Source organism: Nipponia nippon, unplaced genomic scaffold (genome assembly GCF_047370975.1).
Source record: "Nipponia nippon isolate SJK-2023a ecotype South Korea unplaced genomic scaffold, ASM4737097v1 scaffold_4, whole genome shotgun sequence".
NCBI lineage: Eukaryota > Metazoa > Chordata > Aves > Pelecaniformes > Threskiornithidae > Nipponia > Nipponia nippon.
In genome coordinates, this window is record NW_028262358.1 from 59,370,873 (window position 1) to 59,387,480 (window position 16,608).

At 45.3% G+C, this 16,608-nt stretch overlaps 1 protein-coding gene across 2 annotated transcripts in view; it reads left to right on the plus strand.

Moving 5' to 3' along the window:
* Window positions 1-12,427: 12,427 nt before the first annotated feature.
* TMEM181 (transmembrane protein 181) overlaps window positions 12,428-16,608 on the plus strand; it is a 39,666-nt gene continuing 35,485 nt past the window's right edge. Inside the window, exon 1 of one of the 2 annotated variants that reach the window (XM_087776889.1) lies at window positions 12,428-12,561. Coding sequence is in view for 1 of the 2 variants with exons in the window: in XM_087776887.1 (XP_087633013.1) it covers window positions 15,448-15,578 (131 nt within the window). In the remaining variant the exon portion in view is untranslated. Of the gene's footprint in view, window positions 12,562-15,374; window positions 15,579-16,608 lie in introns of those variants that run through there. The other variant, XM_087776887.1, reaches the window with a different exon arrangement.

A 16,608-nucleotide genomic window follows, 5' to 3' on the forward strand; every position in this document is an offset into this window, starting at 1 on the left:
CTTGGTTTAGAGGTCCGAAGGACATGTGCAGACAGTGAGGGAACAGTATGTAAGCAGGGGCTTTTTAAAGAGAAGCTGAGAATACAGCAGCTATACATATACTTCAGCTTGTATATATGATTTGATAACTACCAGCTAGATCATGAGCTTTTTCACCAAGACAGGTTATTGTTGATGTTCTCTGGTCAATGTCATATTCCATTTTTTATTGGCATTACTACCAAAATCACTATCAATAGTAAAATACCAGTCTTTACTTATTGCTAATTTTTTCAACAGCAGCCCAGCTTTCAATACGCAGTCTTCATGGGATATACACTCAGGAGCTAAGTAACTACCTAGTTGTGAGGGAGTTGTACAAGATTAGAAGAAAAAACTGGAGCACTTTATACCAGTCGAGATTCATCTCAGACCTTTCATCTCGCGCCTCATCCATTATAGCTGTGTATTGCATATTCTCATTTTCTGTTCTGTTTAAAACAGACACATTTCAAATCTTTTTTTTGTTTGTTTGTTTGATCAAGGGGAAACCTATTCATCTGGGGGAATGTTTTGCTTTGTTGCATCTCCTGATATTTTTATCCTTTCCAACTGTTCCATGTTTTCTTCCATTTCTCGCTTCCCCGTGGATAAGGAGGAAAGTTAGATTTGAACTGCAATCAGTAAAATTTCTTTGTTCTCCTCCTTTGCATTGCACTCCGAGATAGTCCTCTCTCTTAAAACAAGAGTGTCTTTGTTCCCTTTGTTACACAGTTTTGGTGAGATTAATTTCTTCCTTTTCCTTTCAAAGCCATTTAGGACCTTTTAACTTTTTTGTAATCTGAAAGGACGTTTATTTTAGAGAAGAGACTATATAAGGCGGTTATAGCAAAGGGAAGATATTAAAGATGATTTAAACATCATGGAGTCTTCTAATTGCCTCACGTGGAGGCAGCCAAGTGCAGAGTCTCATCTTCAGAAGTCTTCTTAAGTAACTTTATCTCATTTTATGATGCTTTCTAATGAGGGAAGCATCCTTGATTTCATCAGATCTATGAACATACCTTAAGATTTTTCTCCTTGAGCTGGTGTGGTAGTTAGTATAATCTGAGGTGGCAAACATTCATTTTGACAGGCTTTATTTGTATGGCTTAGAGAGTCACTAAAACCAAGATTCCAGTTTTGTTCATAAATCCACTGCTAGTGTTCCTATTTATATGATGCTAATAATTTTATCTGCAGTTTATAAAATATACAGGTTTTAGCAGATTTGAATTGTGTCTGACCAACAGAACATATATCAGTGAGTGTTAAAAGAGTGGACATCTTCCCAAGAACCATGGCGTATGTATAATGCACACTGGAAGTTCTGCTATGAACTTCAGAAGTTCCAGATGCTGATGAAGTGTCCCCTCAGGCCATAAATTGAGAAAGCATCCTTCGGAGAGCTGCCAGAGTCCACGATAAGATTCCACTTCTGGGGATCATGGAAAATTCGAGTGAGAGTAAAATGCATCATGCTGAGCATCATTAGAAGTACTGCAGTACGTTCATGATGAAAAAGCTGTCCAAAGAGTAAGGCAATAGCAGTTGAGAAGGGAGAGGCTTCTGGGAAGTCAGTGAAGCTGTCGGGGATGGATCAGCAGCATATGAGACAGAATGTACCTTGCTTCAGCAGAAGTAAGGACAGAACTCATGAGCTGATGCATTAGTGTAAATCACTTCTATTCAGATACATCAATGCAAAATGTACAATGATGGTCATCCGTGCCACCATCACTAGAAAGATAGTGGCTGTGGAAACTTTTTTGGCTGAAATTGCTACCATGTGAATATTAAATGTGAAGAGAACCAAAATAAAATTTTAGAAGATGATGAGAATTATGATCTAAAATTAAATGTTCTGAAATAGAAAATTTTGCATACTAAGAGCCATTTGCATCCATTAGGAAAATATCTGTGTTTATCCGAAGATAATAACAATGAACAAACTCATAGAAAGATTTCTCGCATCTGTGAATTTACAAGCAAGCCAATGAAGAAAAGATCCAAAAAGTGCAGCTGTCCTAAGCTGGAGGTCAGGTCTGAAAGACCAAAACATGGAATTCATGAAGATAAAGTGATATTTATCACGTTCCCAAAGTTGTTGCATTAATCTACTATGTGTAGATTACTCAGTGCAAGAGACAAAGTTGGAAACAATTTAATCAAAAGAACAGATGTTTAAAATGCTTTTGAGTAGAGTTTTACAGACAACTGGTGACGTCAAGTGTCTTTAAATTGGCTCTCTATGCTCTTTTGGAAGAATCCTAGGGTAGCAGGCAATTGAGAAGTAATCAGCTGAAGAGATTCAAAGAACAGGACGTACAAGGAAATTTACTCTCAAAATAGTTAAGTGAGGTGGTAATTACATGTGTGAGTTAGTAATCATACGAAACAACTGACAGCCATGGTTTAACTGATTAATTTCAAGATAACTCATGAAGACCTGTAAGTACATACGACTAAAGTAGCGGGTGGGTGTCGAAGCTTTGTTTGAAAAGTTTGAGAGCGCTAGCTAAATGCAGTCAGTGCTAATGAGGCAGATGCTGTCAGACCATTAACTGCTTGGCCGATTTCCTCTCTGATGCTGTTGATAACCTATTAAAGTATGTAAAGTTAGGGAAGAAGCACATAACGATATCAGGAGGAATTGTTTGAGAAGTGATTCACCTTCATAGAAACATTACGACTAGATGTCCAAGTAGAAATCTAAGATGTTTTCAAGTACCAACAGAAAGAATGGAGTTGGAAAGTGCTCGGGAGAGGATGTTGGAGGAATTTGTTAGGACGAATATTAATTGTTGTGCAACACAGAGAGCCGAAGGAGTCCCTGTGTGTTCCCTGGGCACTGGCGACATTGGATGGGTTACAAGTGTGACTCCTACTGAGATCGTCATTGGCTGTTACTACAGAATGAGTTTAACCCAACTGAACAGTGTTAACTAGGCATTGACTTCACCAGGTCGTTGGCACTACCGAATGATGCAGGAGCTGCAAAATTCATCTGATGTTTGGTATTTCCAAAAGATGACAAAAAAAGGTGCAGAGAGAGCAACAGAGGATCCAAAGCAAGTATTCATTTCAGAAACAGAACTGTGTAGCAATGGAGAAAGGTTTTTAATCCCATCAGCAACTCGGGCCTCATCAAATTCATGGCAGAAGAGAGTAAGTTTATGTGATAAATTCTCCATGTCAGAAATGAGTCCCTGAGCTAATCAGTGACTTGAAAAAAAAAAATCAGACTTAATAAATTACCTTATAAAAAGCTGATGGACCATTTTGCATGCAGTCTGTGCCTCAGGTCATGGATAGAAATCAGCCACAGTTAACCCTGAAGACATAACTATTCTTGAGCTTAGCCTTGGGTGCAGCAATTTTATATCTTGCCCAGAATACGAGGTGATTGGAACACAAGCCTGGACAAGATTCACAGGCATCCGTGAAGTCAAATGCTCCTCTGAAGCTGATATTTGTGGAGCAGTAACAAGCCTGCGTGTCCTGTTTCGGATGTTAACACTGCTGGTGCTTTTATAGGTGAGGGAGAGTTGGGAGATAGAAAACTCATGCAGGTTTAGCTCTGTTGTGAAATGAGTGGTTAGGTCGCTTAAATAATCACCATCAAAGGTATTTGCAAAAGGGATTTTAATAGGAATTTATAAAAGGGTGATTTAACAAAGTTCTATGGCAAGGTTCACTCTATTACTTATTAAATGAATGGGGGGGGGGGGGTGGAAATTGAGACAGAAGAAAATACAAGGGGGGTAAAGGAGGCCCTCCCATTGAGTCACAAGGTTCAGAATGGACCCCCTTGCTTTCTAAACTCCTTCTCAGAGAACAGTCTAGGTGCGGCTGGATCCAATCCTCATCTCAGATTTGGTCAACTGTTTATGTCTAAGGACGATATATGTTTAACAGCAGTTTAAGGTTTGTTCACAGTTAAGAGAGAATCACAGGAATTTAACAATAACTAATCATTGGTTAATTTACCATTTACAAAGTTATTAAATAGGGTTTACTACAATATTTGAATCAATTCACACACACATCCACAATAGGCCTAATAAAGGTACCTAGTAATTTATCATGAATTTAGTGAAATACACACAATATGTGCAGATAAAGGTACCTGGTAAAATTTCCCCCAGGTTCAGTGAAATACAATATGCGCAGATAAAGGTACCTGGTAAAAAAATTCCCCTCGAGTTCAGTGAAATACTTCAAATGATTGCCTCAGCAGGTGAAGGCGGAAGCTCAAGGAGTGAAAAGCGCTGGAGATCAGCCCGGGTCCTGTTGCCAGGCCTCTGTATGCAAACTTAAAGTTCGCAGCTCTGGGAGGCGTCCCACTCAGAGGGAGATACTGGCGCAGCCCGCCGCGGTCCAGGAGAGCTCAAAGGGTCTCCCTTGGTGCTGCTCTTTGTAGGGTTGTGAGATGACTGACTTTAGGCATCAGTGAATTTCCATTCTGGCCGCAATTCCGGTCGGTAATTGCTGAGTTCTCATCAATCTCAGCAAGACAGGTACGATCCTCCCGTACCGATCCGCCTGAGTTATGATCCACAGCGATGTGTTCCCAAGGTGTCGGGGGTGACTGACTACGCCAGATGCAGTCAAGGCGTTCTTGTTCCCCAGCTCAGCCGTGCAAGAGTGCCTGGTACAGCCAAGGGGTGCTCCGCCGCCGGACTCGTTGCTCAAAGGCCAAGCCTTGACAGGAGTCCCTGTGATCGTAAAGTGGTCCAGAGGAGGGGGGGGGATGCACCACCACAAGCTCCAAGCACTAGCAATTTCATCAGATGTTTTTGAAACGTAGGTGACATGAAATCCTGTGATGGGCAATACTTGGTGTCAATAAGTTTCTTTTATTAGCCTTTCTTCCAAAATGAATGAAGTAGGTCCCAGCTGTCTTTGGGCATGCTCTGTGTCAGTTTGCACTGTGCACAGTTGGGCTGGAATTTGGAGGCAGTTGCTGCAGTGCAAACCTCTTTTGCTCAGTCCTGCAAGCTGTGGCCAAACCACTGGTACCCAGAAGAATCTGGACAGAGAGTGGATGTTTGGATCATCACGACCACAGCTGCCTTTCACATTTTTTATCAGGTGTGTTCTCTGTGGTCAGTGCACATGTCCAAATCAGTAATGCCTTTGCTTGAACAGAGAGGCGCAAACGGCAAATCTCTGCCTACCAGAAAATTAAAGATGAAGAGAGACACTGAGTAAAATCATTTCACTGAAGATTTGTAAGACATGGAGGTGAATTATTTTGTTCGAAATAGAATCTTACAAGTGTAAGTTTATAGTATATGAACATGTTAAGGGAAAATACTATGTTGTCTGTTTATGGTGCTTTTAAACAATGAATGTATATTGTTCTTGTATTAATAATCAAAATTTGACTGATAAATATGTAAAGCTTAAATGTTACAATGCAAATATATGTCACCAACAGGCAGGGCACCATTTCTAAAAGCTTAATCATCACTTTGAAGCTACCAAAGGCTGTAGGATCTGAACAAAGTCCAGCAACATTGATGTCTTCAATAAGCATTATTAAACTTTGCTACTTCAAATGACACCAGCAGCTGAATTTTCTGACCTTGGTTCATTGACTCCATGAGCTGAGTGCTACTCCCAGGAGCTCTACACGCAGCAAGCTCACCAAATTAACTGGATTTTCCTCCCAGGTGGTTCCTGACAATGACTTCTCTAACGCAGTGACACAAAGAAGCCCTATAACAACGGTTATCTATGCCTGACTCGGAGTGATTGAAGAAGCCATCGTTTCAGCTCCTCAGTGTTGCATTCTAATAGCTTCCCTTTTATTGCCCTGTTCTTTATTTCCCTTGATGTATTTATCAAGCCAATTAAAAAGACAAAAAAAATCAAAATAAGAGCAACTTCAACACACCACTCTGGCTTCCCAGTGTGTGATACGCACAGCATGCCAGCAAGCCTCAGAGGAACCTGATCTATCAGTGATGGTAACGGTGTGGTGGTGGGGCAGGGGCTTTTCATCACAGCGCATCAAGAATGAGGAGGGAGCGTCCACAAAGCAAACCCCAGTTCGGGAGATGAACCTGTGGTAGGAATAGGAAGGCAGGACAGCTCACCCTATTTCATCACGCCTGCATGAATTCATCGAGAGGGGACTTTCCTATGTAGCAGGTGATGAATGAACATACAGACTGCAGCTGTAGGGACCAAATATAATCTTTCAAAAGCCAGAGGAGATCAGGGAACTGCAGACTGCAGCGGTGTCTTATGGTATGGCACAAAAATAAAGTAAATGTGAAACACATCCTTGCTGCAACAGAAATCACCTGGGACTGCAAAGCAGTGGCTATGAGTAAACTAGCAGGAGGAATATTCATTGTAATTCCCTGAGGGACCAGACAGTACACCCACAGGCACCCAGGAGAGACAGCCTGAATGATCAAAGAATTTGAGTCCTGAGAGCAATGCAGAGATGTGAAAAAGCAAGCTGTGTTGTGTCCAGTTGCTCATAGTACAGATGCGATGAGCAGTACCCAGGAGGTGGACTTAGTTTAAACTGTGACTGATCCCAAGAGCTGTAATTTTAATAATTAGCCGCTCTTTCTTGTGGACCGCAATAACTGTACGGAATCCTACTGTAGCTTGAAACTTACTGTACGGCCCTGAAATAAAATGCTTCTAAAGAAATTCCTTTCTCACACAAGGAGGTAAAAGGTACACGAAGGCATTGAGCAGTCTGTCAAGAGATTCCAAGCTCCAGAGCCAGCTCTGCAATTTTATCTCTATAAAAAAATATATCTCTATAAAGCACATGAGCTACAAGGTACATGAGCTAACTTTAAGAAAAAATGTGGGAGTCTACTAGCTATACTTTGTCACCCCAAGCGATGCAAGATGGTATCACATGCTGCTGTTGGGGAACATATTGCTAGACTTGAGCACACTTAACTTCTTTCCTTTTCTGCTAAAATAGATGGGTTTGCACTTGTGTTTAAAATTAAGTAAAAAATTAAATGTCCTGCCAAACTCATTCCTCAGACACTATAGTTAATGACTTGCAGGAATAACCAGAATTGACCTGTGTCAGTTCATCCTCTTTTTTCAAGAGGTTGAGACTTGGCTAGTTTGTCATCAAGAGTGGCACAGAGCAGGCTGAAGAGAATTCCAGCCAACTGGTGTGCATTTTTAATGAATTTTACACAGTCTGAGAAATTTCGGGAGCCCGAGAAAATGCTTAGCTAACAATATATGAAAAAAGGAAGCAGGTAGGAGGCCAGCCGTGCTGACCCCAGCAGCAGGCAAAATAATAAAAAGGATGATATAGGAGTCAGTTAAAAACTGGAATATAAAGATTTAAACCATGAGAAAGTAATTTTAGGTGATATGTTATTATGGAGAAAAAAGAGATCTTATCCCGCTGTGTCCTTTGACACCATTATTTGAGGTCATTACCTCAATTTGTAGATAAAATTTCATTCGCAGGGCATTTGATGAAATACTGCCGATAAAGAAATTAGCAATCACTAGTGTGAACGAGGTGTGCTTTAAGTGGATTACAAATGAACCGAGAAATCTCACAAAGCAGCCTGCGATGTGGAATCATCACTGAATGGAGTGTTTCTGATAGGATTTTGCAGAGACAGGTACTAGATCTGACAGTAAACAGGACACAAAAGCAAATACAGGACTGTGGTTGATCAAATCTGGATGTGGCACAAAACTGCCAGAATGGCAAATAGCACTAAGGACAGGGCAGTGAAACATTACAGACAAAAATGCATTTTTAATATAGAGAAATGCAAAGTTATGCATTTAGGAGCAAGGAATGTGGACATATCTTTAAAATCAGTAATTTAGCTCCGAAAGCTGCAGGTCTGATTTGGAGGCACAGGTCAGAGCAGACAAGCATCTCAATGTGATATGTTAGCAATCCCAAGAGATCTTCTTGCAAAAAGAGCTGGTACAATCCTCAGATTGGTAAGTAGGGCAGTAGAAGGAGGGAAGTGATATTGCCTGATAAAATACTAGGTCTGCTTCTGCTGTCCAGGTTTTTAAATTATCTTGGAAGAAGGGAGAGTGCTGAAAAACTATGAAGTTCAAAAACTGAAGAAAATGCCTCTCAGCAAGAGATTTCTCTGTTTAACTTATTTCAGAGAAGAACATAATTAAATAATTCTCACTATCTATCTTTAAAAACTTAACTGAACTAAAATACTGGTATCAAAAGGCACTTTAATTTAGCAGGGAAAAGCACAACAGGCACTAAGGACTGGGGGCTGAAGCCAAGCACAAAAAGAAGCAAGACACACTTAATGACGAAAATGATTAACACTGGAACAACCTCAAAGAAGTCATGGATTCTCCATCCTGTGAAGTGTTCCAGTCAAGACTGCTTTAGTTAAATGCATTTGGTAGTTACAGAGGTAAGTGTGTGAAACACGCAATGACCAAAGGTGAATTGGCTCCAGAGGCGAAGGGCACTATTTGCAAAGGTCTTGGTGCCCCCGTCAGCCAGATGATGACCTGGCTGGAGGATGATCCGGCTCCTTCGCTGTCTGCACACCCAGGTTTCTTTCTTTCCTACAAGGTGGGATCGGGGAGGAGAAGCGAGGGCCTGAGGATGAGGAGTCTCTGTCTTTCGTGAGCTTGTGATTTAGCCACACATGTGCCCAGGCCCAGGAGCTTAAAAATATGCCCAAATCCTGCAAATTAGCTGTAGTCCTAAATGGCTGAGAAGGAGACAGTTTTGTGAGTTCGTTTGTGCAAGCAAGAGCTAATTCCCTCTAGTGGGCTGCAAACACGTGCTGCAAAACCTATATTATCTGTGTTTTTCTATTACTTTGAAAAAAAATGTCATGTGCTGTTTATAACTGGGTATTCAGCTTTGTGGTTCAGACCAGAAATGACTGGCTGGAGAAAGGAGATTCCCAAGCACAGAATAAGGCCCTGGTGATACTGCATGTTTCTAGTTAGATCTAGCAGTACCTAAAGGTTCTTACCATTAATTTATGTGTGACTGTGTATGTAGGCAGTAAGCTGCTTCTAAAAGGAGAGGAGAAGTTTTCCAAAATGTCTGGCACTTTTCACTATTTCCATGTTAGTTTTAATTGCCTCCCTTGAGATGTACAGAAAACAGTTCAGAAACAGAAGTATTATAAATAGTGGAAAAGTCTTACGGAGTATTCTGTCTGAATAACGACATACTGTATGGGGTGCAGGTGCCCAGGTGCTGGCAGTGGGGGGCTGCAGGGGTGGCCTCTGTGGGAAGAGGCTGGGGCTGCCCTGTGTCGGACACAGATGGTTTCAGCCAGCTCCAAAATGGACCCAGCGCAGGACAGGGCTGAGCCCATCAGCAAAGCTGGTGGTGCCTCTGTGGAAACATATTTTAAAAAGGGCAGAGACAGGATGAGGGAACAAAAAGAGTGAGAAACAGCAGGGGAACACCAAGGTCAGAGGAGGAGGAGGTGCTCCATGGTGGTGCAGGCACCCCACCACCACCAAAGGACCCTGTGGCCTGTGGAGGACAGACACACACACACATGCACACACACCCTGGAGCATGTACAACCCCCTGGAGGGACTGTGGCCTATGGATAAGTCCATGCTGGAGCAGGTACGCCCCAAAAGAGACAGCAGGCTGTGGAGGACCCACAGCAGAGTGTAGGAAAAAAGTGAGAAGGAGGGAGCAGCGGAGAGAAACCTCTGTGTCCTGACTGCACCTCAGCCACCACCCATTGCCTCACTGAAGGAACTGGGTGTAACTTGCACCGATAACCGGGGTGGGGGATTGGGGAGGAGAGGTGCTTGGAAGAAGATGAGCCTGGGAAAAGTGGGAAAAGGTGGTTTCCTTAACTCTGCAAAGGGTTGTTTGATTTTTTTGTTTTCATTTCCCAGTATCCAAATCAGTACTCAAATATTTATCTCGACTGACAATAAATTAAGTTAAATTCTCCGAGTCAAGTCTGGTTTGCCCCCTAGAGTAACTGGCAAATGATCTCCCTGTCTTTATCTCTACCCATGAGCTTTTTTTCTCCTGTCCTTTTTCTTTTCTCCCCTGTCCAGCTGGTTGCAGGGCAGGGTGGGGGAGTGAGCAAGCGGTCAGGTGGGAGTTTGGCTGCCCATCCAGGGTCAACCCACCACACATTTTTAGTCTGAGGTGATATAATTTGCATGATTATTAGTCAAATAGTCCTAAATATTCTTGAGAGATGAGATTATATCTCACAAGAGACCCGACTTTCAAAGGAAGGATAATAGGCATCTTAAAATCAAAACAAAGGTGTTTTGCTTAAAATAGATACAATAAAACTGGCAGGATATGACATTACAGGTATTTTCTCAAACATTGTAAAACTTTTTAGAAAAATACATCTATGTGGTTTGAACATTGTGTTTTTAACGTTTTTCTCTAAAGTACACTTGCAGCAATATGCTCTGTGAGAACCGAAAAGTAAAGATGGTAATCTATTTCATTGACCAAGGTAACCAAAATACAAAAAACTCTTAAGTTGTCACTAGTCGTTATCTAGACATCACAAGTTGTTGAGTTTTCATCTCCCCTTACAAGTATTCCTTTTAATACAAGTGTGATATTTAAGCTAATATATGCCACTGGTAATTGATATTCCAAGTATAGTTGACATTTGAAAGCTAGCAATCACACTGGAACACCATATTAAAATGTTAATTTATACAGGACAGACAACCTAGTCATGCTCCCCATTTGGCCATTTCAGTCTTCCCATTGCTTTCTACGTGACAGTCAAGAAAAGAGCAACCCAGCCAGACTAAGAGATAGACGAGAGTGTGAATCAGGTGTGATTAGGGTCTCCTCTTTGTCATCCTTGAAATCACCTTGCAAGAGATTCTTCTTCACTTTTGATCAAAAGAGATGATAAATCTTGTTTTATTTGCTTGTCTTCACATCTCTTCAAAGCAGGACAGATGCAGGAAAGATTCATCTCCAAAGGTACCCGGAGAGAGAGGTGGGTCTTTCCTGCCGCTGCTGTGAGGGTCGGGACTGCCAGCTGCAGCCAGCTGTGTAGAGCTTTATTCCTCCCAGTGACGACATGGGCAGCTGTGGCTCCAAAGCCCCTGTCAGCTCAGAGATGATTAGTTACGGATGATCTGTCAGGGGCTGTCCCAGCTGACGCCTCTGTGCCACCTTTTCAAGTAAATGAAAAGCCTTGCTTCGCGGTGAGCGGTGCGCTCCCGCTGCGCTCCCCCGACCTTTCTGTCCCCAGAACACTGCTGTGGTCCTCTGCATGCCCAGCGAGGGCTGTGGCAACAGCTGCCGTCACATAACCGATTAGCTGTGACAAAGCAGTTTTCTGACGGGAGGAGACAGTCAAGCCACGATGGCCTGGGGCGAGGCAGGGGTTATTCTCTTCCAGAGTCAAGGCAGCAGTGAAGAAGAGGGCAAGGTGGATCGAAGTCCTGAGGTTTCTGTGGGGCTTAGCACCGTTTCTACTCATGCAGTTTGGGGGATACTCCCTGGCAACACCTGTATGCGGAAAGACACAGAGGCATATTTGCAACTGGATAGCAGCAGCATAGACTCTCTTATCTCGGGAGAGTCACTATGGATGTGTGCTTGTTTCTGCGCCATCTGATGTGCCAGTCCTTAAAAGGCAGTTGTTCTTTTCAGCCAGCAGCTGCCACTACTGCCTTTCTCTGGCACAAAACAATTTTGAAGGAGAAAGTATTTGCTAAGCGGCTGGACTTCTGCTTCTTTGCGGGTTTTGTTCCTTTGCTGAAAAAAAAGGGACTTGAGTTGGCAGCATTTATTCCCTTAACTTCTCAGCGCCAGCTGCTATTGCTTCTGAAAGAGCCCAGAGTAATAATCCTGGTGCTTTTACGTGGATTGCCAAGCTTTGTATTTAGCTACGATCACAATTTAATACGTGTGGCTGATGCTGTAAAAGGCTAACTGTGCACAGGGGGAGAATCAGGAAGAAAAATTATGTGGGGGACTTTGGTTAAGCTCCACCCTCAAAATAAACTCTGCCCACGCGACGTGATACGATGAGTGCGTGGAACAGACGTCGAGTGGGATCACATCTGAGTCTTAGACTCTTGGGGCTTTTCTCTCCCTCACAAAGTCCAGAAGCACTGGAGGGATGAACTGAGTTCCAGATGCTTAAATTCTAGCTGAGATTTATGGGACGCTCAGTATTATTTTAGATTGGTTTGTTCTTAGATGCAGTTTGACGCTGCCTCTCTTTTACTATGTGCCGTGAAAAGCAGCAAACCAAGGTTGACGCAGACGGTGCTGCGCTTGGATAGATGTGTTAGGGTGCCCTGAAATGAACGGGGCGAGTCGTACTTCTCAGAGTCCCAGTGCAAGGAATTTGTTGGCTACGCTTGCATCTTGTTTGCAAAGCTGTCTGTGAAACCTTGACCTCCCTTTGCTTTTACTGAAGCCGTGCTGCCTGCAGAACCAAACGCTTTTCTCTGCCAGCCCAATCTGTGCCGTGACCGTGACTGCACTGGACGGGAAAGAAGGACAACCGATGAAGGCAGAAGCATGATCTGTTAGCACCTGCAGGGCTAGGGGTAAGTGAACAGCTAATTGAAGTCTTCCATTCATTAGGTTTTGACAAAAGAAAACAGATGGGCAGTTTTAATAGAAGTGCCTGTTTAATATTAAAAGTCTGCTTTAACATTTTTCTCATTTAATAAAAAACAGAAACCCTGAAATTTCTTTGAAGAAAACATTTGGATGGAAGCTATTTTTTTTTCCCCTTAAAAATGTTACCTAGGAATTGCTACTGTGTAGCAAGGGCTGCACTTTTTACAGAAAGCAGCAGGCCAAACTTGTAACTACAGTATCATTTTCTCGAAGTCACTTTCAGGTGGCGGAGCTTCACAGACCGCCAACGTGCATCGCCCTTGGGTGTCCTCTGGGCTGCACGAGGCACGGCGGGTGCAATTCCGCATGCTTTCAGTGTCTGGTCGTTTCCCAGGCAGAGGAAGCCATACACCGAAAACTGGTGCAAGCATACGACTGCGTGCACTGCTTGTGTTATCGACGTGTTGATCTTTGGAGACTCAAAATTAATTCCTTACCTTCTTAGAGTCTTTGAGAGTTTAATACAGACCACAACAGGAATACGCAATTACCTTGAGTCTTCACACAGTCGCAAACTTTACTATTCGCAAGCCCAGTAATTTTCATCCTGTAATGTTTGGTAATTGTTAGTTCAAACAATGTCTGGGTTTTTTTTTTTGACGGCAGCAGTCGGTGGGTTAGCACACGGTCAGTGCTAACACCTTCTCTGCGTGAGTAACCCGCAGGCCTGGCCGTCGGCCTTCCGTAGGGACCGTGACGTCCTCCCGTGGCACTCGAGGTACGGGGGCCAGGCACGGGCCGAGGCCAGCCCGGATGGCGCTCAGCACAGCAGGGAGGAAACCAGGCTGCAGCTCTCTGGTGGTGCTGCTTTGCACCCTCGAGCAAACCCTGGGGGTTTTTTAGTTGGTTGGGTTGGGTTTTTTTGAGAAATAAATGCAATAGAGGTCACTTAGTTGTAAGCGATTAAATGGTAATCAGTTTTTAATCTTTGAGCCTATTTTTCATTACTTGGCTGCACTAATTGCATAACTCCCAGCAGTGAATGTGTTTTTACTGAGCTGAAACCTTGAATGTTTTATTTCCTTCTTTTGGTAAATATTTAAAGATCCCGTTGATAATTCTTGCTTCTGGGCCTGAGAGCTGGAAGCAGCACATTCATCGCACATAACAAAGAATTTTAATTCTTGCTTTGAGGGAAAACATGGCTAAATCTTAATCACAAATGAAACATTTACACGGAAATAAACACTTCCAGGAAAATTCTACGTGAGTGCATCAGCCGCATGTGCTGTCAGGAGCGGGGTGCCGGCAAGTTATAGCACACAGAGAGCCACAGAAGCGCGAGGGACCTGCTGAGCTGAGCCTGTCCCGAGGTTTCAGAGCAGCCCTTCAGAAGCTGGTCAGGCTCTGCCCTAACACTGGCTGGGCGCTTTGCTCCTCCGCGGAGACTGCTCCAGAGCAACAGTTTCCTAAAAGGTTGTTAGGAACCTTCTCCTCCCCAGCCTAAATGCACATGTGGCTTTTATCCTGCTGCTACGTCTTCTCAGGCTTAGAGATATTCAGAGTTGGGAAACAGAAAATCTCAGTCAAAGGTGATCCCTCCTCCATCTCTCTCCCACCGCTGGGGGAGACGTATCGTCCTTCTCCCGCTGCGCCACCAGGAGCAACCTCTTCTCACCACCGGCTGGTGAGACATCAGAGTGGGCTTTTCAGTAAAAGTGCGTGTTCTGGTATGTGATAAACTGCAGAGTAAGGGCAGCGCTGAAAAAAAACCCCAGCCCAGCTTCCTGAAGGTGAATGGGGAAGGTATTTACATGGGAGGGGCAGTATAGCAGCCTTCAACATTTATACGCTCTGGAAACAATAATGACATATCAATAGTAATGGATTTTCATATTTAATATGGATACCATCGTTGCCATTAATGCATGGGAATTATTAAAGTTTGAATTGATCGAATAATTTAAAACAGAGTTTAAATGTGAATTTGTTTATGAAGAAAAGTGCAATACAAATGAAGCTACCATGGCACTCTGCAAATTGACTGGAGCTCAGCAGAAGCCGCTCTGAAAATCTAAACAGCTCCGTTCTTAACGTTGGACCAGTTAGGGCACTGCGACCGTCAAAAGTGGATTTAGCACAGGATTTCTTTTACACATGTTAGGCCGTTTTGGTGGTGCAAATTGGCCTTATTTAGGTCGGGTAAAAGAGACGATAAAAACCAGGACGTTAATTTTAAACAGAGCTGGTATGTTTTTAGGAATGAAACTGTTTTTTTTTTTTAAAGCCAGGTATTTTCAGCAGAGGTAGTGCGAGGTCTTTGCTTACTTCCCTGGGGAGTGGCAGGGAGGAGAGGAGAGGGAGAGGGAGAGGGAGAGGGAGAGGGAGAGGGAGAGGGAGAGGGAGAGGGAGAGGGAGAGGGAGAAGGAGAGGGAGAGGGAGAGGGAGAGGGAGAGGGAGAGGGAGAGGGAGAGGGAGAGGAGAGGGCCGATCCGGGCGGGAGACCGGGCCGGCGGAGACCCGGCTGCCCGGCCCCAGCCGTCGTGGGGGGCTGAGAGGCTTTCGGCGCCGCGGCCAGAGCCCCGGCCCTCCTCCCGCCCGCTCCCGCCGCCCAGACCGCCGGCAGGCCCGCGGGGCGGGGCGGGCCGGGGGCGGGGGCCTGCCCCGGGCGGCGGCGGCGGCGGCGCGCACCGGCCGCCCCTCTCCGTGGTGCTGAAGCGGCTCCCGCCGCCCCGGGGGCGCGGGCCGTGCGCCGAGGGCCCGCCCCCGCCGCCCCTGCCGCCGCCCCTGCCGCCGCTCCTGCGCCGCGCCGGGCGGGCTCTGGCGGGGCGCCATGGCGGAGCGCGGGGCCTGAGGCGGCGCGGAGCGGCATGGAGGCGGATTTCGCCGCCTTCGGGAGCCCGCTGTGCGGCGAGGTCAAGCGCTTCTGCAGGCGGGTGCGGGAGACCTACCGGGAGATCAAGGAGGACCTCACCCCCTACAAGGATGACCGTTACTACCGGTACGGGCGGCGCGGGCGGGGCTCTTCCCCGGGACCCAGGGCCCTGCCCGCCCGCCTGCCTCCGGGGCGGCCCCCGCGGCGCTGGGTCGGGGCTCCGCGGGGGACCCCGGGCCCTCTTCACGGCGGGGACCGGGCTGAAATCCGGGGCCGGGCCGGGCTGGGCGGGCGGGCCCCGCAGCCGCGGGCGTGAGGCGGCGGGGCGGTCTGCTCTGCCCGGGGGCCGCGGTCTGGCAGCGCCGCTGGGCAGGAGGCCCAGCGCTCTGCTTCCCCCCTCGCCTGGGAGTATCCTTGTACAGGTGACAAAAGCAATTGCCGTTTGCATTCCTCTGCGCTACGCCTTTTCCACTCTCATAGCAAGCCGGGGCAACGTGGTCTAAAGCAGCCATGAAGCCAGCCTGGAGCAGTTACAAAACTGGCTAGGGAATCAGAGGGGCTGGCAACGGTGGAGGTCAAAAGGGACAGATGGGCCGAGTAGGCCGCACCCATGTTTCTTCTGTGCCTGGCCCTGTCTTCTGTTTCCCTGGATGACCAGTGATGGCTGGAGAGTATTAATGCTTTGAGATGACACAAGGCTAGGAAGGACTCCAAGGGCGTTGGAGGACTGGGTTATAAATTAATTGAATTTTTGGGTCGGAGAAAGGGTCTGAAAAAGTAGAATGAAAATCAGGAGAAACAAATGCCAGGGACTGCACAGCGAATGAATGCTATTCAGCCACGCGAATACAGGTTGGGGAACGAACGGTTATATAACATTTTGGTAAAAAAAGGGTATGGGAATTATAATGCTTTATAAAATAACCTCTTTCAACAGTGACATTGTCTTATACATGTGAAAAAGGTAAAGTAATTTGGGGTGTGCAGCAGAAGCACGGTTTGTAAGATGTGAGAATTAAACCATCCGCTTTAGTCACCACTCCAGACCTTAGCTGGAGCTCTGTGCAATTCTGGGCACCATGCTTCAAGGGCCTGCCAGTGGAAGAGAGCATAAGGACAGAGATATGGATAACCAAAAGCCTAGAAAACATAGCTG